Source organism: Halyomorpha halys, unplaced genomic scaffold (genome assembly GCF_000696795.3).
Source record: "Halyomorpha halys isolate HHAL.00 unplaced genomic scaffold, Hhal_1.1 Scaffold46.1, whole genome shotgun sequence".
Lineage (NCBI taxonomy): Eukaryota > Metazoa > Arthropoda > Insecta > Hemiptera > Pentatomidae > Halyomorpha > Halyomorpha halys.
The window spans coordinates 571,730-596,943 of record NW_027109456.1 but is presented as its reverse complement, the minus strand read 5'-3'; the positions used below and the strand labels follow the sequence as shown (position 1 = coordinate 596,943).

General features: G+C 32.1%; 1 protein-coding gene across 6 annotated transcripts in view; it reads left to right on the top strand.

Annotated features, from left to right (window-relative positions):
• The window catches only part of Pde9 (phosphodiesterase 9), a 681,542-nt gene that overhangs the window by 484,592 nt on the left and 171,736 nt on the right, over window positions 1-25,214 (top strand). For all 6 annotated transcript variants that reach the window (XR_010843511.1, XM_067047644.1, XM_067047645.1 and 3 more), the window contains 2 exons: window positions 20,005-20,123; window positions 21,851-21,950. Coding sequence is in view for 5 of the 6 variants with exons in the window: in XM_067047644.1 (XP_066903745.1) it covers window positions 20,005-20,123; window positions 21,851-21,950 (219 nt within the window). In the remaining variant the exon portion in view is untranslated. The remainder of the gene's footprint in view (window positions 1-20,004; window positions 20,124-21,850; window positions 21,951-25,214) is intronic.

Below are 25,214 nucleotides of genomic sequence, written 5' to 3'. Positions count from 1 at the left end.
GATGTAAACATGAATGAAAAATAAGAATATGATAAAAAGAATAAATATAAAATAAAGTACAAACTAAGAGATGGAAAAAGAGGGATAAGAATAAAGTATTAACGTACCTTACAGACTCGAAGTCAGAGTCAAAATGATGTTTCAAATCACTATTTGAATTTGTTTTTTTTATCGGACCATTTTCCTTTTTTTATCATCATACATGGTGAATCAACGATATTTCAAAAATGTATTTAGTTGTACTTTAGCAGTCAGACAAAAGAGTTTTAATATTGATGGAAATATATGTGTGTATCGGGAGTCAGGGTATCCGTGGGGATTAACGAGAGTTAATCTATTTCAAGAGAAATAGATAACAAAGTTAGGCAGGGAAAGGTGCCAGCCCGAAATGGGTGAACACTAGCGGAAAACTAAGCTTCGTCCACCCTCTCCTTTTTGTTTGTCAGTTATTTTTATGGCCCTTCACCCTGTAGGAATCAGCTCACAGACCAGACGTAGGACTAATGATCATAGCCAACAAAAAAAAAAAAAAATGTACAAATACAATGTGTATTACAAAGTTAGATGGATTGGAAAAGTTTCTTTAGGACATATTTAAAAATTGATTTATTGTTTCTTTATTTAGTCCAGAAGAAATTTTTGTTGTAAATAATGGTAGTTAACTTGATAATTTTAACTAGGTAAGTCCTAATTTTAAGTTACCCTCTGAAAGCTTAAAGGATTTAGTTTGTTAACGGGGTTAACTTTGTTTTCATTATCTCGAGATAGCTATTGTTCTTATTTCGCGGCCTATAGCATCAGAGACGTTTTATCCTTCAACGGAAGTACCACAATTAATTATTTAGTGTTTTTAGTTTTATGCAGTTGAAATGATTTAATTTAACATCAATTACTGTGAGTTTAACTTATAGTAAATCAATTGTTTAGTTTAATGTAAAAAATGTATACTTTCATAAGTATCAATGAGTTCGCAGTCGAGTTTTAGGTCTGGTCTCAAAACCGAAAAAGTATTTAACATTTTTTAGTAGCTAACTTTATGTATGACCCTTAGGGATCCACACATCGGTGCAAGTGGTTTTTCCAGTGTTCATACGCTGCTTGGAAATCTTCGGGCGGAAAACTTTTGAACAACTCGTCGAAGCTACTGAAACTACTGGGACTACTGAAACCGTGTCGAATTTCTTCCCTTTCAGGTCTCTCTAATCTGAACAAAAAGAAATGTCTAGGAGATAGGTCAGGGCTACAGAAGTTTTTCTCTGTTGAACCTTGACAAAACTTTGGCGTTGGTTAGCGGCGTTGGAGAGGGTGCATTGTCAAGGTGTAGAAACCAATCGTCTTTGATCTCCGGATAGAATCGGCGGACTTGATCCTTCAAATTGCGGATCACATAGCTGATCCGTAGCAGTATGCCTGGCTTAAACAAACTCTCAAGCCCTTCGTGAACGAGGCGAGATAAAATAGAAAATTGCAAACAGTTTTACAAATTTGTAATTGTAATTTTAACAGAAATACAATATAATTTAATAAAAGACAAAGAATTTTTAATTATAAAACTTAAAATTCTTGATTTAAAGGATACAAAAATAATTGATCATACAAATGAGGAAGAAATTTATAAAATTTTTAAAATATGTTTTTATTGTAATTTTTTTTTAAATAATACTTTTTATTTATTGATAGATATTACAATCTGCCACACCGTTATGGGCAATAGGTAATAGTGATGAATGATCTCATACATACTAAAATAAAATAAACAAAAACTCTTAAAATATATAAAACAGGAGAATAAACAAAATGAACATAATCAAACTATCTGTATGAAAAATAAAGAAATAAAATAATATAATGATAAAATAATATAGTCTCTAGTCACATTTACACTCTAATATACAATATTTACACAATCAACCTGAGGATCCCACTCTATCCCCCACGTGTGATGTGGGGTAGAGAAGAGCTCAAAAGATCCCAGCGCATTCCTCTCGCCGCATCATTGGTAGCAAGTCAGTAAAGCTTTATTGTAATTAATGAAAAAATGGAATACCTTCTGATATGAGGAAGGATTCAGATTCTTTTCTACATTCTGAAAAATCCCCCTGTAACGATAATATTTTTTTTAGTGGATGGGGTAAATTAGATGGTATAGGAACTGCAAGTACGGTTGTTGGAATAGTTTCTGCTACAGTAAATAGTATTGGAAATGCAATTATGAGTACTTCTACGTTACAATACTTTGTAATAAGTGGCCATTATTTCATCTATGATATAGTGGGCTTTCCTCTTGAACTTTCTATACTGAACTTCATCCATTTTCATTAAATCTGTGATTAAGCTGTTGTAGAAATCTTTAGTTGCTTCTGTTTCATCGTCTTTTGAAATTCGTTCTGAAAGTCTTCCTCTATTATGTGTTTTTATTCATTTGTTTTTTGTGGGTTATTTTTGTCTCCCTGACCTGTAGAAACTACTCTTGGTAGTGTTAGTGTTACATTGGATAGTGTTGGATTACATTCAGATATGAATATTTTCAGCTAAGAACATTCATCCTCATAGAGAACATTTGTGTGAGCTTTTGGTGTTGTTGATGGAGAAGACACTTGTTCCGCTCAGGGCACCTGATACCTTCAAAATTCAAAACAGGGATTTGCATTGGTTGTGCAAGATGTTACGGTATCTTTTTCGCTACTCCACTACAACTAAATTTGGTCTTCATATTTTTGACAAAGGTGCTTCGCAAATTCATTTTTTCGTTGCCTTCCCCCACTGAAACAGGAAAAAACATAGAATTGCGTAAATTTGATATAGTTTAGTTTACTTATAACATTAAACATTTCATTTCATCTTAATTTTAGCGGTATTCTTCTGCTTGTTATTAACTGAATTTTTATTTGCAGGTACTTGGCTTCAGGGGCTATATTTGTTTCCCAAGAGACCACTCGTGTTATCTGAAACCAATTAAAAGCCCTAATTGTAACCAATGGAACATTATTGCCAACTGATATTCGACAGTGCGGATCCTTCCTAATTGTGTAGGAGCCATAGATGGCAAGCGTTTTCGAATCAAAAAACTTCCAAATGGGAGTTCAAGTAATTTTAGTTATAAACTTTCCAGTCAGTAGTATTATTAACGTGTTGGGATGCAGATGGATTGAAACAGGATATGTTGGCAGAAACAGTAATAGGCAATAAAATATTGGTTAAGATTCTCACAACTTAATATTCTTCCTCCATCCTTGCCTCTTATAACCAAATTGATCGTTTTTTCACTGTTCCGTTGGAGATGAAGACTTCCCGGTGACATCATATTTAAATATACCGTACTAAATCCGGGTTCTAGACAACATAAAAAGGATTTTTAACTGCATACTAAGCCGAGATCGAAAAACTATAGTAGGCGAATTTCGTATGATGCGCATTTCGCTGAGAAATTTCAAGTTTTAATTACTCCCATGCGATGCAGAGATGTCAATATGGCAAATTACATAGTAAAATCGAGTTTCGTACTTCACACCTACATCAGAAAAACGGGCGGGATTCCATACTCACCTCAACTACAGGGGAAAAAATATAATTACTGAATCTGTCAGTTTGACGACAGAACTCAAGGACAGAATCAATAATTGCTCTGCGGCTAATTAGCTAGGAGACTATTTAAAAAAATATTTTTTGATTTGAAGGGATAGCTGCCAGTGATATTATTGTATTAGAGTTGGGAAAATGTTATTCGAATGACGAGAGACGAATACTTTATTATTCGTTAATTTTCTACTCGAATAATCAATTATTCGTACAAAAACATATGATTAACCATCCGAATACTTTTTATTCGTGAATTTTCTACTCGAATAATCAATTATTCGTACAAAAACATCCGAATACTTTTTATTCGTGAATTTTCTACTAGAATAATCAATTATTCGTACAAAAACATATGATTAACCATATGATTATCCGAAAACCTAATTGGCCCCTATGTGTTAGAAATAAAAAAAATTAAAATAAATCGATATGGGATCTTAAAATCGATAGAATTTTCGTTTTGTACTCGTCTGAGTATGTGAAATAGGACTTTCATACATTAGAAATTGAGAGTGGTTAAAAAATAAGTGAATTTAAAAAAAAAATCAAATTTTTATTCGAATAATATGTATTCGACTAATTTTTTATTGGAATAATTTTTCATTCGACTATTTTTTTATTCGATTGGAATAGTATTAAATATTCGAATAAAAAGTATTCGGATTGTTTAGTCGTATTTTTATTCGAATAAAAATGTATTCGTCTATCGTCAATGGAATAAAAACTTCGAATAAAAAATTATTTGTCTCTTGTCAACCGAATAATTTTTGCCTAACTCTGATTTAAATGCAGATTTTTTTTTGCTTGTTTGTTTTTGTATTATGTATATACATTTTTTATGATAAGAAAAGGTCATGTAATACTTCTTTTTTAATATAAAATTTTTAAAATATTAATTAAATTTCTGTTTTAAAGTACTAAAAATCCATGAAAGTTATCCTCTGAGCGTTCGCTAATTTGCTAAAGAAAAAAGAATATTTTTTAGCCTTTTCCTAGTTGTTGTAACAATATCTACATTTTACTTATTCTTGCTTGCATATAAAATGTATAGTAAGAGGATGTATTTCCTTCCTGAAAAAATTTGATGTTTTGAAACGTTGAAGAAACAGCTTCATACCTATACAAAGGTGATAAGTCGTGTGACGTGAGCAGCCTATTTTTTGTATTTCGATTTACATCTTTTTAAATTAATTTTACATGGAAACGGAATGATAAATCACAACAGGGTTCTTTGAAGAAAAAAAAATTCTTTATAATATAATAAGGAGATGCTACAGGTTGGCCTTTTGTTCGGTTAAGTACTCTGTAGAGATACTCCAATTAGTATCAGGGGACGGTTGCTTGAGCAGTACAACCTACTTGCTCCTCCTTTGTAATCAGATGATACTGTTTGGCTCCTTTGTACTCTGAGCCTAACAAACATTGATCCAACCATACTCAAGATAATTTTTAGAGAAGATATTCAAACATGTAAGGAATCGCTTATTATACTTATACCTGCTTCAATGTTAATATATAGAATTTTCTATAAAGTTAGCTTATAAAGCTAATTAGTGTTTGCGTACAATTTTTTTGGTCGAGATAGGTATGATCAAGTGAGTCAGATTCAACTCCATTGTTGAACCAAACCTGCCGTTGATCAATAGAAAAATTGTCCGAATCTACGTAAAGAAATATTTATGCACGTTAACTGTGTTATGTGGAAGAAAAAAGTTGAATTATTGTATAATCCGGATTAATAAATTTGTCTCATTCAACTGACTCTTGACGCCTTATTTATGGCCTCTTCAAATAAGGAATGAGACTCAACCTATAAGTGCAGCCATAATGATTTTGTTTTCCTAATTACGCCTTACCCAACTAGCTTCTTCAACTGGAGACGACTTAGGAGTTTCCAGCTCTCCTTACCTTCAACATTTATCTTCATAATCGCGAACTCCCTCCTCCGTAAGTTGTTTGACGGAGTTTAACTATAATAATCCCTCGGAGCGCTATCAGATTATTGTTATCACCTGATCAAACCAAGTGGTGGGTTTTAGTGATTCCTTTGCAGGTTCAGTTAATTTAATTTATTTAATACCAAATCGGCAAGGTGGGCCTTACATGGTTAATGTTAGAGGTACATTTCTTTTAAAAATTGATTATGGGGGTATAGTCTCATACAAAAGACATCCCTAACTTTCTACAATGTTATAAACAAATAAAAAAATAAGATAAAATATATAGATTAAAATAATTATTCTCAATAAAAGATAACAGTTTTTTTAAAATTATTTATTTAATGTAATTTACAACTGTCCAAAAATAATACAATAGGTAAATATGTAGTATGTTTCATATACACTTGAAAATCTTGGGAAGGAATCACCCATTGGTGGTACTTCAAACATTAATTTAAATTAGAAGGTTCCGTGCCCATCTTCTTTTCAGACGCCTCGGAGGATTATCAGGGATTGTTAAGGATGAAAGATTAAGAATTAATTGGTTAGGATGGTTAAGGAGTTTGGAATGAAAAGACGCGTATCTGTTTCGGGTCAAATCTGCAACGAATGGGATGTTACGTAATAAGGAGCATCAAGGATTTTACGTAGGATTTTGGATTGTAACGATTGGATGCGGGAAGAATTTGATGGTTTGGTGGAGCCCCAGAGCTCAATTTCCATATGTCCAAATTGGTCTGATTATCGTAGTGTATACTAATTTTTAAAGATAAAAGTAAAGTTAATAACAAAAACAATGACATTTATGGATTTAACAAAATAAATAACTGAATTCTAATGAAAAAAAAGTGAATTTAAGAAAAAGAAAGACGAACAGAGAGAAAAAAAAAGAAATTAAGAACCGATAAATATAGAATTTATAACAGGATAATTTAATTTCGAACGACAAACCAAAACCTTTTCCTGTTCCATCCAACCTCCTGTATTAGCAACAAGATCAACGTTATCATCTTTATCTAATCCTCCCCAAAATTGTATCTAATTTCGCAAGCATAATTTTTTTTTTGACTTATCGGTGTCTGAAAACGTATTGAAATATCATTCAAAGATTTCACTTCCTCTCTCTGTGAAGTGTGCAAAGTGCTTTCTTCTAAACTTAATTTCTCTATGAACCTTAATACAATTGAATTTTATTAACGAGTTCTTATGCCCCTATTACCTGTCATTAGTGTAATATTCTTAAACTGTAAGGTTAATTAATATTATTTCTATTCACCTATCCACGACACTCAAAAATGCATATCTATTTAAAGTTTACAGTTTAAATTAATCTCTTAGTATCTAATTGCAAACTAAAAAAAAAATATTAAATAACTTAGGGCCTATACTTTCTTATTCTAACTTTATCTAATCTATTCTAATATATACATATATATATTCCTATTTCTAGCTTATAATCTAAGCTAAAAGTAAAATACACAAAATATTTTATCCTTGACCAAAAGTTAACAATGAATTACGTACTTGCACTCATTTGGCCTTGACAAAGAGACATATCACTTCCAAATTCACAGTTTTGCATCTAACCTCAGCACACATAAAGCAACAACACGCCAGACTGCATATCAGTGTCCATAAATTAAATCATTTAAAAAAAATGACGTTTCTCTTCCTCTGTGTCCGCTACCTCCTACCCATGCGCCGCCATCACCAATTCTTCTGTCTCGTCCATTAAACCTTTGTACAAATGTGTTTGAAAATGTTGATACAATTATGAATAAATTATTTTAAAATTAGCATTAAATTAAAATGTCGTAGCACTACGGATCTAAAATATTTTTTTTAATTAATATTTTATCCCTTAAGAGGAGCTATTGAGGAAAATCAATTCCTCGTAAAGTTTCCCCCATAGTCTAGAGTCTCCCCCTAGAATCTCTCCATTTCCTCCCCTAAATATTGAAACGGGTGAGCGGGCAGCTGTATATCCTCACACCTTTAGGTAATCTTCACCATTGATAAGCTCAATGATTTGGGCTCAGTTTTTTACCTAAGATAATAACGTTTACTCATCATTAGTTTTACGATGTACTTGGCAGGACTAAATTGAACTTAATGTTACTAATGAATGAGTGCTTTCTGTTGTTTAGTAAATCTGCCTTATTGATACCCATGGCATTTTCAAAAGTCATAGACAATTACTTAGAAAAAAAAATTAATAAATTAGTATTTGTGTATCTCACGTAGATAGGTAAATAAAACACGCCTCTTTTAGAATAAATTTTAGATTCAATATCTATATCATAAAAATAAATTAATATATAATTAAATTCCTAAATAAATAATAAATGATGTTGAGCTTAAATCATAAAAATAATTAAATTAAAACATCTTAATGCTTGACGAGTGTTTATGCGAATGAAAAATAAATAAATCGATATTCCTACGTGCAAAGTTACTTAAACTAAATATAAATTAATATGGATGGGTGTCTAACATAAAGAATATAAAAAATCGTATGACAATAAGAGTCAACAAATCATTATAAAAAAAAAGAAAGAAAAAACGCCGTTGGAAGTAAGGAACTCTATTTCCACCTGGGTTACCTCGTGCGATCGACCAATATTTTTCTTCTAAAAATTAACAAACTTTTCTTCCTCTTCGCTCAAAGGAGGGCGATGTGGCGATGAGGTTTTGAGATGTAGAGAGTCACTTCTGCAGTCCCTACTAGAGTGCAAAGACGCGATAAAGGTTTTCGAGACGTTTGTTTTGAAGAACAGTTCAATCTTTATCTTAACTTCAAAAAGTGTTAATATTTCGTTCCAATAATAAAAAAGAAAACTGCGGTTCTATATTTGAGAGATGACTAATAAAACTCGACAATTATGTCATGCGGACATGTGAGTATTTTGTTTTATACTTTACATTCGTATTTACCGTTGATATGGAAGCAAGAAGGTGTTAGTTGTGGCTCAAGCGGATATATTGGATCTGCAGCCAACCCAAAAGCCGAGTTTTCACTCAGAGCTGTCGCTCGGCTTTACTGCTCAGCACTTTGTAAATACCCGTTTAACCATACAAATGCCCCAGCTCTTGGAGAATCAGTGGCGACGTTATAACTGCGACTGTATGATTGTTAGAGTCATTATTGTACTGTCACACTAGCACTGGCGTGATAGTTGATAGTACAATAAATGACAGTGACGAAACTGTCATATTAACTATAGTGTTTTCACCTTGTTCGTGAACTATCCAGTTTCAGTTATTTCAGCAACGCTGTAACCATGTTGTAACTGTTTGATAGTTACAGTCATAAGATTGAAATAATCTATTTTGATTTTATTTATTATTTGAAAATCTTAAACAATACTAAGTAAAGACATAGATTGCATATCAATCAATTACTCATTTAGCTGAAGTATGGTCTAGCGTATTTTTACCTTTCTACTTTAATCAAAGCAATTCATTTTTTTATAATTTTAACACTGCATCTCCCTGACATACCGACACATTTTCAACCTAATAAAATACTCATAATGCTTCTTTTCTCTACATTCTGCATTTCAGAAGCCCACTTTCCTGTCATATCTTTTCTTCTTGTTTTTTTTTTCTAAATAATTACCATATAATTAACTTAATTATATTTTTTATTTTACTATCCTTCCTTTTTCTTTTATATTTATGTATCTTATTTTTTAATGTATATTCATGTGTTACCAGCTTGAGTATACTTATATTGATAACTTTAATATTAATTTTTCTATTACATAATTTACATAACTCTGTATTCCCACTCATTTGGTTTGTCTTTCTTAATCATTTATATTTATTGTATCTCATTATTTTAACTTTATTTCATCTGTTTTGTTCACAAGACTCACGCAACAAAATGGTGGCGAACGAAAAGAAGAGGATCGCGAGATCCACGTAATAAAATGGCGTCGAACGAAAAGAAGAGCATCGCGAGACCCTCATAATAAAATGGTCGTGAGGAAAATACAAAATGGCGGCAGGGCACACTTGACCTCAACCAAACCTGTAAATCTCTCAAACAGTATAAAAGCAAAATGGTGGCCTGGCACACTATGGCACTTCTAAAACCCTCAATCTCAAAAAACCAAAATGACGGCGCACGGAGGTTATAATATAAGAAGTGGTTACCTAGGCCTTCGATGGGTGATGGGGATAAACAAAAAATAAAGAAAATGACGTCCGGGTGTACACTCACCTCCTGCCCCTCCCCTCGTGGGCCATGTGATCAAAATGCTAGCTTCTGATTGGCTGCCTAATGGCCACATGACTGAACTCGTGAGTGTTTAAGGTTAGATCGAAGTAAAAATTTAAATTCAAATATCCCGCCATAGGTCAAGTGAACAGTGGTTAAGGTAGGGTCGAGGCTAGGGTCCAAAGTCCAATGACACGTGAGTGGTTAAGGTAGAGTCGAGACTAGGGTCCAAAGTCCAAGGACTTGTGAGTGGTTAAGGTAGGGTCGAGGTTAGGGTCCAAAGTCCAAAATGACTCATTGCCCTGCGCCAGAATCGGCTTTTTATCTTTACTTGGATTAAAATCCATTTAAATTTAAATTTTTTTGTTTTAATATTTCTTCTCCCCCTCTATTATGCACACTGTTTACTTTAAAACTATTTTCAAATGTGGCATACTTAACTGCCATGCCCACTTCTCCAAATACAAACGGTTCACTTTAACTTTGTCTTAACTGTGCCGTTAAAACAGGTATGAATTCTGTCTCGTTCATTTACTTCCTTTTTTTTATTGATTTTATTCTTATTCCTTTTTATCTCTTGATTTGTACTTTCTTTAATATTTTTTCTTTTTATCTGTTACTATTTCCGTTTTCGTTTAATTTAATTTTTACGTTTCATTGTATACTCTTATATTTTTCCATTTACTTTTTTACTTATGTTAAGTGTTTGTATCTTTTTTAGCCCTGACGAAGCCCTGCAACGTGTGGCGAAACGTTGGCTCAAATAAAAAAAGTACAAAATATAACTATTTGGGTTTAATTTGACTGCACCCGGTCCATACTTCATTTATTTTTTAAATTTTAGATTGGAATATTAACAAGAGCCAGTAGTGTTTTTAAAAAGGAAAATATTCAAATATTCTGATACTTTAAATAAATCCCTAAATACCTGTAAGAAAATTCTATCGGTACCTATAATTATATTGTTTATTTTGTTGCCTGTATTAGATTTAAAAGACGCCTCTTATAGCGAAAAGAAATGCGGATTGCCTCCGGTTCTAGTAATAGGAGAAGATTCACTTATACGGGCGCGTCTGAATGTTTGTAGAAAGGGATTGAACGAGCCAAAATCAAAAAAAGGTTGAAGGAGGGAACTTTATTTACTCGGGGTGTGGCTACCGGAGATGGAGGTCGCCCGCCCGTGAACAAGACCGATTCTCACAGCCCACGCCTAACTCGATTCGTAGTTCCTCCACCATTCCTTCCGTCTCTTTTTCTATTATATTAAATATACCAATGGCATCGTGATTTGATTTTTTTCTTCTGATATTAGAGATGATTCGTCATCTAACTTTTCTTTATTTTTGTAAGTTTTTATAAAAATAATACAATCTACCACACTCAAAAGCAATAAGTATTAAGGCTGTAAGTACTCATTTATACCATATGTAAATTCTAGACAAGAAGAAAGTTATATTAAAAAAACCTAAAAGACCCGCCAATGCGTTGCAATTGCTAGATTTATGGATATAGATAGATTATTTGATATAAATTGATAGATTTAGTTATTGACATATTGGATAATGATTGAATGAACTCCTTATTGTATCTATTTAGTAATTAGTGGTAAATAACATCATATAATGAAAATAAATGATAATAAAATAGAAACTACTTCAACACGACTCAACCAATCTTCACGAAACTTGGAAGTGATTTAGCTCTTTATATACTGCACAGGGCACTAACCGGGTTTAATTAAACAAATTAGAATCGGGGATAAAATATATAACGTTTTGCTTGATTTGATACCTATACTTCGCTCTTATTACGGCATTAAATAGTGCTGTTGGGGCGAGGGGTGTTTCGTATGTGAAAACCGACCTCTTCCCCAGAGGGAAATGTACGCTGGTTCGAGATAAAATAAAACAAAAAAAAATAACGGAGGACCTGAAATAAATATCACATAAAAAATATAATAATTGAGAAAATGAAATAATAAAAATATAACTTTCCAAGTGACACAAAGATTTAATTAATTAAAATATAAACAAAAAAAATGAACTGTTATGTTGTTACAAAAAAAGATAGTGAATCGTGGAGTAAAAATGATAAACATATTTTGATACATATATAAACAAAAAAAAATTCTATTTACAATAGAAATAATAAGTTAATTAAAGCAAAAAAAAAGAAAATATGAAACTCGAAGGAAGAACATAAAGTCACTCACAGATGGGCGTGGGGTCGATATGCGCATATCACAACATCACAAGTCTAGAGTTGGTTGACCAGGATGACCGATGGCGAGCTGGTGAGAGAGAGGTTACCGGGCAACCCAACGACTCCAAAAAACTGTAGACGAAACAGTGGTGACTGCCGGTGAGTCGGTGAAAAGGTTCCAATAGCTCCAACAAACAAGAGTCAACAAACAATGGCGGTGGAGCGTCCGTGAAGCAGTGCGTCTCTCTTCTTACACTGTGCCAAAGCCAACTAACATCGCTCCAGTGCTGCCTAAATCTTCACTGCCAACTGCCTCATCCGCGGTTATGCAGGAACTGGCCCCACTGCCTTCGGTATTCTTCCGCACGTGTTACACCTCCGCAATGTATGTATAAACGTAGAACCTCCTTATATCCCTCATTTTTATTTACAAAACTAAAATTACTTATAGTTAAAAAAAAAAATGAATAAACATAAACTTACAACTAACAAAATTAAAAGTCACTTGGAAAGTTGCCAAAAAAATTAACCTAAACAGAAATCAAAATTTTGGGCTTTAACAAGTGCCATTCGGTTTTCTATCAGTTGTATTTACGTAAGAATTACATTATACAAATAGACACGGGGAATATTTTTTTTTTAATATTTCAAGTTTTTAATTTCTTTGCACCCGCTAAATATAATTCAAGTTATAGAATCAGGCGTATAGGATGAGCGTTTAAGGTTGGATGGCTTAGTAATGAAAATGTTAATAAACACAACCGACGGGTAAATGGTCGTGGGGTAGACTGAAACGTAGATGGGTGGATTACATTAAAACTGATTTCGTAGAGTTGGGATTGGAGGGCCATCACTGGAAGGATGTATGTAGAGAGCGATTGGTATCGGCATCGAACCTCCGGGTTCTCTAGGTCTTTATTATTATTATTTTATTAATTTGTTCCTTGGTATTTAAGGGTTTTAAGCAACTTCATAAACGAATATGATTTGGTTTTTCATAAAACAATTTTTTTTACCTACTTCACTGAAATCCTTACTATATTTTTTACTTTTTTAGTGAATAAAAAATCACAATCATATGAACAAATAAATATATATTAGGCAGTATAAAAATTAAAATTAGAAAAGTAAAAACTAAAATGGACAATAATAATAAGAAGAAAGAGGTACAACACGTTTGCAGCCCTTTTCTAATCGGATATATGGTTGATTTGATTGGGTAGTTGTTCAAGCTCTCTAATACCTAATCCAATAAAATGAACAATCCAGCGGGTCTCCTCTTCTATTTGTTTGATATTTTTACCAAGTTTTTTTATAAATACTCAATAATGTATAAAAATGATTCTGATTTAGAAATTAAAGCTAAATTTCTTTTCTTTTCATTTCAGTGAGTATGTAATTAATAGTCTCTATTTCATCCCAAAGCCTAATATTAATAATCTGATTACTTTACCCATTAGACAAAATTACTAATAATTATGTATTATTTTTTTAATAATTTATTTATTGTTATTTACAACTGTGTACAAATATATACAACATGTAAATTTGCTGTAGGTGACATAATGACATGATACAAACATGTGGAGAGTCTGATAGAACTCCAATAACATTTCTAGAGAAGATCTCGAGGCCATCTTCTTTTCACACGCCTAGGAGGATTATTAGGTAATGAAGGAGAAGCCAGGTTGGAAACAAGTGGATTTGGGTGGTTGAAAAGTTTATTATGGAAGGAATGGTATCTGGTTCTGGCCAAATCGGTAACATATGGAACATTGAGGTCCTGATAGATGACTTGATATTTGACGAAGTAAGGAGCATTAAGAATTTTACGAATGATTTTGGACTGTAAGGATTGGATTCGGGAGGAATTTGATGGTTTAGTGGAGCCCCAAAACTCAACTCCGTATGTCCAGATAGACCTTATAATAGTCATGTAATAGTCTTTTGTAATGGGTTGTCAATTAGACCGTTTGTCTAGTAAATGTTGTAATAGTTGGAATCGACGAGCAGTTTCTTGTCTTTTTAGTCTTGTATGAGGATTCCATGTCAGTCGTTTGTCCAGATGTAGTCCTAAGTAATGGATCTGTTCGACAAGAATAAGAGGGTATTATTAAAGGATACTGTAGGACTAGAAGTCATGGGTTTCCGATGAAGGATAAATGTGATTTGGTGGGATTTATTAGAATTAATTTAATCCTCCATTTTTGGCACCATTCTTCAAGGGTGGTGAAGTGGGATTGGAGGGTTTGGGATACAATGTAAGGATCATTGTTCACTGACAATAGACATGTGTCATCGGTATACATGGTGAGGATAGTGTTAGGATGGGTTGGGATATCAGCTTTAAAAACTGTATAAAGGATAGGACCAAGGATACTACCCTGAGGTACACCAGGAGTCTGAGGAAATAGAGGTGAATAAGCGCTGTTGGGATTTACTTTAAGTAACCTGTCGGCGAGATAAGAAGGGATAATGAGAAAATATGTTGGGGTTAGGAATTCACGGATCTTGTATAGCAGTCCTGGGTGCCAGACTCGATCAAAAGCCTGTCCTACATCAAGAAAGACTCCCGAGCAGTACATTCTGCACTCCAATAAAGACGATACAACATCAACCATACAATGGCATTGCTGGATAGTGGAGTGGGATGTTCGGAATCCAAACTGGTGATCTGGGATTATGTGGTTGGAATCTAGGATATGGGGTACAGGCGTTTTAAGAAGAGTTTTTCAAGGATTTTGCCCATGACAGGTAACAGAGAGATTGGACGGTAGGAGGACGGGTGTTCTGGCGGCTTTCGAGGTTTGGGAATCATTTTGATTATGGATAATTTCCATGGGTCAATTATGTATTTTATTAAATTTTGTTTTACTTTGTCCACGTATCTTTGTATTCGTAATTTTTTAAAGATATATTTTGATCTATACTTGTAGAAGATAAAATTTACAACAGTATCGATATGTTACGTTTGATTCCATGACCATTTGTTCCGGAGATGCGATGCGGAGTTGTGCTAGCGTTTATCCATACTGCTATACGAGCATAGTTGGTGCAATATATAAAAAGAAAATATTGTACAATACATATACAGATCGTATTTAAAAATCAAAGCTATCGGACCTCGACCTGATTCGTCCTCACGACGAGACCTCAATGATATATTTTTTTAGGTTTGGTTAGAATCTGTAAAGCTGGAGACAATGTTTATGAAACTAAACTTTACCTATCGAAGATATAGTATATTTATATTATATAGTATATATTTTACTAGATTTATTAGTAAAGCATTTTTCTTGTACGAAGGTAAATTGATACAACTCCAAAACATATGGCATTTTCGAGGTTGCTTAAGAAACAGTACTTTTGGAATAATATCATAAATTACAATCACACCTATTGTTGTAAATCAATTTATGTCAATTTATCTAAAATACATTTCTTGAAGTATTAAGAATCTTAAGATGTATGCAAAACATTGAAAAATTTAACAAGTTCTTTTGCACCGCGCCGCGCGCACTGTAGCTGGGTGATCAGGAATTTTTTACTTTATTCTGTTTATCAACAAAACATCCAAAAATTATAATTATATATCCTGTTACAAAGTAAAACACCTTTATTGCCTATACTACGAGTGTAAACACACCTTCACAAAACTGATCTGATCTGAGTATATAGACAGTCTGATTTTGCTAATGATTTTCAAATTCACTCGAAATCGCGTGATTAACATACTTCTGAATTGCATTTAATGATATTTTATTTCTAGTTAACCGATAAATATTAAAAATATTTTTTTTTTATCTGCTGAAACAAACAGAAAATAATAGGCACAGTAAAAAGGAGTAAATAAAATATCAATGCAAGCATAAATTTTTATTTTTCCAAAAACCTCAGATATTAACATCATCTACTTATCATTTTAATTATTTGGTTTTTGCCTAGGTCAAAATGGATTTAGTAATTCACTAATTTAAATTCTGTTTCTGATCCTAAAGTTTAAAAAACAGTATGTAATCTTCTTATAGGTAGTACAATTTGGATTTTTCTGATATATCAAAGAAAATAGAAAATTTAAAATGATATAAGTTTAAATGTACATTCAACAATTAATCATGTAACATTCATAATACATTACTAAAAGTCTTCTTATTTTGAGTTCAGTTTCACAGAGAAATGAAAAATCCAAAAATAATAAATTGGTGGCTTATACCAAATGAGTGTCAATCAGAAAAAAAAAATTAATTTTATCTAAGAAGAATACAATTTCATTTACCTGATATTTAAACCATGAGTTTACATAGCGAAATGAATATTTCGAAATTTTTTTTCAAAATTGAATTAAATATTTACATATATGTATTTACACACATAATAATAAAGGGTTAACGAACCCGAAGGTTCGATACCGATACCATTAATAGTTCTTTACATACTTCTGTCCGGCGGTCACTCTTCTTTTGGTCTATCCTTGGACGTTTTCCCGTTGGTTCAATGTTTATTAACATTTTCCAAACCCTACAACCTTACATGCTCATCTTATTTACCGCAATGCTCTAATCTGAATAATATTAACTAGGTGCAGTTCCCTTCATTTGGCGTTGTGTAACCTTTTAATATATTCGGTTAACTTATACTTTTTCGGTCAAAATATTAACATAATACTTTATTTTCCAAAACTTTAAGGGGCTGTTTCTCATTTAGTGTAAGAGACCACGTCTGGCGTCTGTAAAGAACCATAGGAAGGGTAATAGTTCTGTAAATTCTAACTTTAAAGTTTCTGAATAGAAGGATCGAGCTAAGCTATTTCGAAGTTTTCGAATATTAAACATTTCCCGCTTTTATCTTCGCTTTCATTTCTTCACCAATTTTGTTCTTTCTTGTTTTCGTAGAACCTAAATACTAAAAGCTCCCCACCGTTTAAAACAAATTTCCTCTGCTATTTATATCATCGAATTTGCCCGAAAACCCGTTTGTACTTCTGAACATATATATTTTGTTTTATCCGCATTTATTTCGATACCTTGTTTCTTTCTATATTTTATCAATGTAGTTGTATTTTGTTTTATAGTTTATTTGGCTCCACTAAACCTTCGAATTCCTCTCGTATCCAATCTTTACAATCCAAAATCCTTCGTAAAATCCTCAATGCTCCTTATTTTGTTACTAATAACCATAGTATCCATAAATACCTAAATGTTCCTTATGTAACCGATCTAGCCCGAACCCGATATTAATCCTTTCATAATAAACTCCCTAACCACCCAAACCCACTAGTTTCTAACCTTGCTTCCTCTTCCATTCCTGGCAATCCTCCGAAGCGCCTGAAAAGAAGATGGCCTCGTGACCTTATATTGTAAACTTTTTCTAGAGTTCTACTACTGTGTAGTTTCTCTACATCCTGTATCATATCATTATGTCATTATGATCAAATTTACTTGTATTTTTTATACAGTTGTAAATATCAATAAATAAATTTTTTTAAAAAATAGTTTATTTAAATAGTGTTGAGGAGGTTGAGAGTGCCCCTGAATCATGAATCGCAGATAGGTAATTACAGAGGGTACTAGTCGGCCTCTAATAGCCCAGAATTAATATAAAATTTAAATTTAACGCTAATTATAAAATTAAAACTTCAAAGTAACGTTAATTAAAATGATTCCTTTTAGTTAATTATCTCAATTTATAAAAATACTTCACTATTCAATATTACTAACTTGCAAAGTAATATTAGATTCCTCTTCTGGAAATGCGTTCAAAATCCATGTAGTTATTTAATTTTTAATTCGAATGTTATAGATATAAATGAAATGAAATACTTTTGAACTGGTACATAGTTTTGAGTATTTAGGTTCTATGCTAACCAGAAAAAAAAACGAAACTGATGAGGAAATAAAAGCGGGAAATCCTTGTTATTTTTTTAATTTCTAAATTGCTTAGATTGCGTATTATATCCAAAAATTTAATTATCTTATCTAATTTAGAATTTACAAAACTATTATCCTTCCTAAAGTTGTTCCTTACGGATGCGAAAAGTGGGCTGAGGGAAAATTAGCACCTTAAGGTTTTTTGAAATAAAAAAAAAATTTTGTAATGTATTTGGGTCGATAATTGCAGCGAATAAGATGGGGTATTAAAATTTTAATAAACATTAAACATTTCATTTTTATATTATCTTTCATGTCTTCTTATAACTACCTATTAATAAATAACGTTTCTTATCGGTCTATCTCGTTTATTTGGTACTTCTCCACGATATGGAGCTGGTGATAAAAGTTTTAACCAATAAGAATAAAGGAATAAAAGACGTCTCGGGTACTAAAACTGATAAGACAATTTTCAGTCCACATCCAACCCAATCACCTTTTATATCGGGAGTATATAAATACACCATATTCAGGCAGAAAGAATAAAATTTACTACTAAAGTCCAAGAGTTATTAATGCATTGATTTTTTTTAGTATAACTAGTTATGACAATTAGTATGAAATTATAAACTCTATTTTATAAAACTACTATTATTAAGTGAAAAATAAAATAAAATAAAGTTCCCATATAGTTCTTTAGGAAAAAGAGTATCACAATACAAATAAGGGAAATTTTACAATAGAAGCGTTTAATGTATGTGTATTCAAGTTTATTTATAAATTTACCTTAAATGGCTGATAAAACTTCAGAACGTTTTTTGTTTTTAAAAAATGGTTGAAATTTACTTTCTTTATAAATAAAATTAATCTTTACTTTATAATCATTAAATTATGAATCAGATTTTTTTTATTAATAGGAACTTAAATAAATATTTTTATGAATTTTTATGAATCAGATAAAGCGATCTAAGCGAAATAAGCGAATAAAAGATTTCCATGAAAAAAATACAAAATAAAAATGTTCATATTGTGGCACTAAAGTGAGCAATATATTATCAATACAGTAAATATGTATCCTGATGAAGAACAAAGGTCAGTAGAGGAGATTTCAGGGGCATTTTGTGAGTGGTCCATCAGTAGCCATTTGGTGATGTGGGCTATAGCGGTAGATTTGAATTTTTAACTCGATCTTCAAAACTATTATCATTATATGAAAAATAATGAAATAAATTTCCAATGTCGTTCCTCCGGATTATAAACTACCTCAACCACTCACGTGACTGATCACGTGATTTTTTTTTACTTTTCAAGTAAAAAATGATTATTGCCCTGCTTCGGGAACGGCCTTTTATCTCTACTACAGGTTACATATTTATCTGATTAAGTCGATGATCACCCTTCAAAAAGAAAAAAAAAACAATGTTTTGCTTTTAAGAGTTTTCAGAGAGTTCCAATACAATGCACTACCTTTTAAGATGGGCCCGCTGTAGAACAAATTTTGAATAACGAACATTTTTTTTTATATATAGACCATTACGTCTTTAATAACATTTTTAAAACAGAAAAATCAACTCAGAGAGTTTCTGCAAATAATAAACCAAATTATTAGGCGATAATGATCATTTTGGCCTGCAACTCCTACATTTTACGCTATAACCCCTGATGAAGACCTGAAACTCAGGTCGAAACGTCGGCATAAAATACATAAATATGGTTTTGTTTATTTATGTGGTTCTTTGCTGACCGCACCCCTCGACAAACTTCTCCAATAATTATTTTGGTTTATTTAACAATAAAAAAATCTGTTGAAATTAATATATTCATTTAAAGATTTCAAATAATTGCATAGTTATTTATCCATGAATTAATCTATTTACATTTATACTTTTCGTTATAAAAGGTACGGCTTTGTGATTTCATTATCAGTAATATTCTAAATATTTAATATAATTCAATTCAATTATCGACGTACTCAGCTAGATCTTGATAGGAAGTTAACAGAATTAACAAACGGAATATTAGCTGAGTTGTTCCCGCATTAATACCCAATCATGTCCTAATTACCATTGATATGAGAGTTTATCATGTCGGCGATTACAGGGCACGTGCGATCATTTTGAATTAGGTCTGATTATTTACTCTCTCATCATATATCTCAGTATAATATTTATTGTTTTTGTTTCGTGGTTTGCAGGATATCAGAGTTGGAAAAACAACTGAGTGGCCAGTGCCCGCCAGCTATCGAAGATCTCAAACAAGACGTTAAGAGTTTTAGGCATAAGCTGGAAACGACAAAACATCTCTCATGGCTAAGTAAGTAATTTCTGTCTTAATGAAATTTTTTAATTTATTATTTTTAACATATTAGAGTATAGGTATTCAGAATCTTTAGTTTAACTTAACACGTTGAATTGTGTTAAACGGAAAAGGTTGTGTTAAATGGAGAAATATTTCCTTCTAATACATTTAATTATAAAACGATATAACGTTTGACATGGTTGAATCTTTTAATGCTAAAGGAGTATGACGCCATGTAACAAACTAACAGATCTACACCATTTTATGGTCATTTTAATAGGTTAGTTGTTCTTAGTTTGTGTTTTTTTTCTTTGTTTTTTTTTTTTTGTATTGGGGAAAAAAGTAGATAATTACCAGGCAAGTAATAAAATACCCATAGAGGAATGTGTTACTGAAAAATTTCAAATAAAGCTTCCATTTAGCACACCCACTTATGTTATCTTCTTGATTTGCATCAAGACCCTTAAGTAAATAATTGTTCTTATGTAGGTTGCATAATGTTGTGTAAGATACAGCAAGCAGTAAGCCAAGCTGAGCCAAACCTGGTGGATTATTTGTCTGAAATTGTAATTTTAAACTCATTGAAGCTGTTGAAGTTTTTTATTATTATACCTTGTTTATTATACTTCGACCCTACGCCATATTAGTTTATAGGACTTCAGACAAGGGTTGACTTCAATTCTACCATTTGTCCTCTTTCAGACCTGGACCAGCCATTTCTTCTAGAACTCTTGCCAGCCACCTGTTTAAATAAAATTTCTATAAAAACTCGCCTTGTTACAATACGTATTGACCCGCTGTTTCCACAGCTAAACAAATTAGCGATTTGTAGAATAGAAAAGCTTCTTCTACTGAACAATTCATTCTGTAAAACATAATTGCAACCTATAACTCCAAAGATATCTGTTTGACAGAATTTTTCGAACTTAACACAGGATTATCTTTGATTTCTTGTAGAATAGTTTCAAATTGATTGTAGTTTACTCTCAAAAACCTATCTCCATCCAAGTTTAGTTATACTGTAGATCTCCAGTCGGCACATTTTCTAAAATAAGGTACTGCATATCTGAATGATTCAACTCTTTATAAGTTAAAAGATTAACACTAACGATCCTCAGTGGTTAAACTTCCATTTGTACGCACTTTATCCCGTTGTAATAAATATATTTAATCAAAACTGAGAAGTAAACAAAACATGAAATTCTAGAAGGTTTTGGAAGGAAAGGCTACAAAACAAGTTAATAAGAAAATCCACTAGGAGCGCCTCTGTATTTAGAATATAACATGAACTTTAAATTGGGCTGCTCACAATCATATAATTATAATATTTAGGATGTTAAAATGTTTTACATCCTAATACATTAGGTATACCGCTATTATTAAAAGTTATAATAATTTGGGTAACTTACTACAAACAAGCTCTAGGGATTAAATTTCATGGCTAGAATTATTTTACCATTATCTGCATTCTTTATCAGCCGTTCGTGTTTTAAGTCACAAATATGGAATTCGTTTTACATTACTATTCAATTTTCTTTATAACCTATTTTAGATTTATAATTTATTTTATACTTACTAATTACGCATATATTATATAAAAAATAAAGAATTTACCAGCTATTTTATCTAATTCTACTAACTGTTGCACGGTCAGTGTGAAACAGTTGAACTGAATCTAATAACGAATTTGACGAGTCATTATAATCAAAACATTTAGGCATAATTCGCTAAATTGTTTCCAGATTGTTACAAGGAACTTCCTCCCAGTTGCCGACGTCTTCAATATCGAAGGAGGAGCGATGCTAAACAAAAAGTTGTCCGAGAACAATTTCTGCAGATCTGGTAAGTTCCAATTTGTTTTGTTTTTTAAAATTGTATATAAGTATTTTTAAAGTTTACATTCACAAAGAACCTTGATCTAAACTTTTTTTTAAATTTAATTTATCTTTATTTATGTAAATATTATAAAATTCCTCTTTATATCCTCTCCTTAACGTAATATAATTTATAGGAGTGATTTGAATCTGAATTAACTTTATAGTTTATCCAATTAAGTATCAATTAATTATTAGATTAACGATTACAAAGTTTACGATTTTAGATACTTCATAATTTTTCATAGTTTTAAGGCAGATTTTTTTTTTTGTATTTTTAAAATTTCATAGAACTAATTCAAAGAATTTCTCACTCTACCGGCGCATTTTGTGTCCTCAATACCTACAAAACAAGTTGAAATAACACCTATACAAACTGTGAAGTAATAGAATTTTTTTTTGATTTTCTTATTTTTAAACATTTTATTTTTTGAATTCCAATATGACAGCAATAATATTTATTCTTAATCTCAACGAAAGCTACACCTCCGTCTATTCAATAAAGAAATTTGATGGCTTTCTTGAGGAGCGTGGGTTAAGTGGTAATTTAACTTCATGAAAACTCCATGTAATGGAAAAATAACATAAATATGCATGGAGCATGGAGACCCTCTCAAGCCTGACCTAAATTAGCATGGTTTCACTCTTCTGCCTATAAAACGGAGATTAAAAATCTCCTTTCATTTTATATTGACATAATGTATTAAATTATATACATATATTTTTCAAAATTTGTATTCATAAATAAATGAATTTTTCTTAGCTTAAATTGAAAAAAAAAAAGAATCACAAATTATCATATATTTTTTCTATCACAGATTATTTTATTGATAAATAATGCTATTGGCATATACGTAAGAATCTATGTTATGTTATGATAGTCAAGAGAAATAATTAAGAAAATAAAAAAGATTGTGCATTAAGTTAAATAAACATCTTTATACTTATGTTCCGGTAACCTACGGCAACGGAAAGGTTGAATCAGAAAGGCTTCCATATAGGACCAGTAGCGCCAATGTGGCCAGCATCAAAAACTTACCTCCTCCAGCGCTCTGTGGCAAGAGAAGTAACGCAGATGAGTGTGAGATAGCCATCTTGTCTTCAATGAGAGAAGCGTCCATCCTTTATTTTGTTTACTGATCATTAATATCGACATGAGTGAGTAGACTTACTTGAGTGGTTCCCAGCAGCAGAGGGAGGAGAGGCTTGGAGATGCGGGGGGAAGAAAGAAGTAAGTCAACATAGCAGTAGTTAACATCCACATCATCAACCACCTCAATGTTAGATCTACAATTTCCATCGCCCAGTCATACAAAATTCTACTAACAATCTAATCATAATGTTTCCTTTCGGTCACCCCCTACACCTCTTGTAACATAAAACAATAGAATTTTATTACAATTAATCATGTTTCATTTTTCAATTATACAGTCCACTCCAACCCAACCAGCCAACCAAAAGAGAAGTGTGTCTTACGATGCGGTTGTAGGCATACTTCATACAACTTATATACAATGTTTACCGTCGCTTTCCACTTTTAAATGGAAAACTTACTTAGCTTAACTTTCTGGTCACGAATTTTAATTTAATCACTCGGTACTTATATGAGTATTATATCTATGGATATCTATATGACCTGTGTTAACTGCTAATACCTATGAAACGTAGGTAGGTATTAAGTTTGATACAAACTTATACCTCCATTTAAAAAATTTGCATATCACATATTGCTGTATATCTATGGTTTATTACTTATAATGATATTAAACGCTCGGTTTACACTAACAATTAATATATGATATATAGAGAAACGAAAAACCCAGAAAACGAATATAAAATTCCCAATTACTAGCAGAATCTCGAACTTGACCCCAAGTTACAAAATTCTCTAACAGATAAATTAGCATTCAGTAAAATATAAGACAAAAGACCTATAAGTCATGTTTGACGAAAAATGCGAGGCTACAGAGTTTTCCGTAAAGTTGGCCATCTTGCCAACTTATGGGGTGTTTAATTTAGGTATTCCCTGGAGTAAAAAGTTGGGGGATGTTACCCAAATTAATCATTATGCTGGTAAGCTGGTTTAAATAATGAATTACTTATAATTTGCTTGTAATGATGGAGTGGACAGTATTTATAATAAATTGATATCATATGCTTTTAAAACGAAATAACCTCTATTCTCTTTTAAGCTTGCTGAAACAATGTCTTGTAAGGTTTGAACAAAAGTGGTTACAATATATGTTAGTTTGTTAGTTAAAAATTTGGTTTCATTACATTAATTGGTGAAAGTATGACACTTTACTTGTTTGAGATATTCTTGGGGCTTGAAGTTTGGTTCTGGTGTGAAAGTGAAGATGGAAGAAGGGTTCCCTCTTGGTTCTTTCTCCTCATTCTTCTGCCGCCGCCGCCTCTCTCGCCTGAGTGTAAGGTTTTACTCCCTCAGAACTATTATCATAAGAGACCTTCTTGAAGAGTTCTGTCTCTTTATTCCCCTGTACAGGTCAAGATGGCTTCTTAATTGGTTCTAACCCCTTTGTTTTTGGGACCAAGATGGCTGCCCAGGCTTTGTACCGCATATCTTTGCCACTAGATAACATCATGAATTTCTGTTCAGAAGTGAGGGCTCGCCTTACTTAAACATGGGGATAAATTTTATGGTTGTATTTTATTAAGCTTTAATCTAGGAAAACATAAAATTTGCTGTGAGATATCTAGATATGCTTTATTCCCCTCTCCTCTGACAAATCAATGGAACTTACGGCATTATTTTGGAGACCTTCCCTTAGTTATTACTGTAACCTTTGGAACTGCTTGAGTTACGCCATATAACGACGTTTCATGTATAACTTTTCAAACAGACAATTATAGCGTGTGGGTTGGTCGACGTACGACACGTCACAATCTCACAAGAGAAGATCATAACACAAAAAAAATTCCATCCTTCCCGGCCAAACCCGCCCCACCAAGACCCCCAGGGAACGAAGGTCCTATATCACTTTTGAAATATTTGTTTAAAACGGAACGAGGAGACTTACAATTGTTTAATCGAGCAATATTTAAAATAGCGCCTTAAATCGGGAAACGGTGTGACGTTGAATATTGTGACTATTCAAGTGGATTTTAAGTTATGGATCTCTAATACATATGTCTATAAATTGACTAATGTCTTCCTTAAGTATCATATTTTCATTGGATTTAAAAAAAAAAAAAAAAAAAAAAAAAAAAAAAA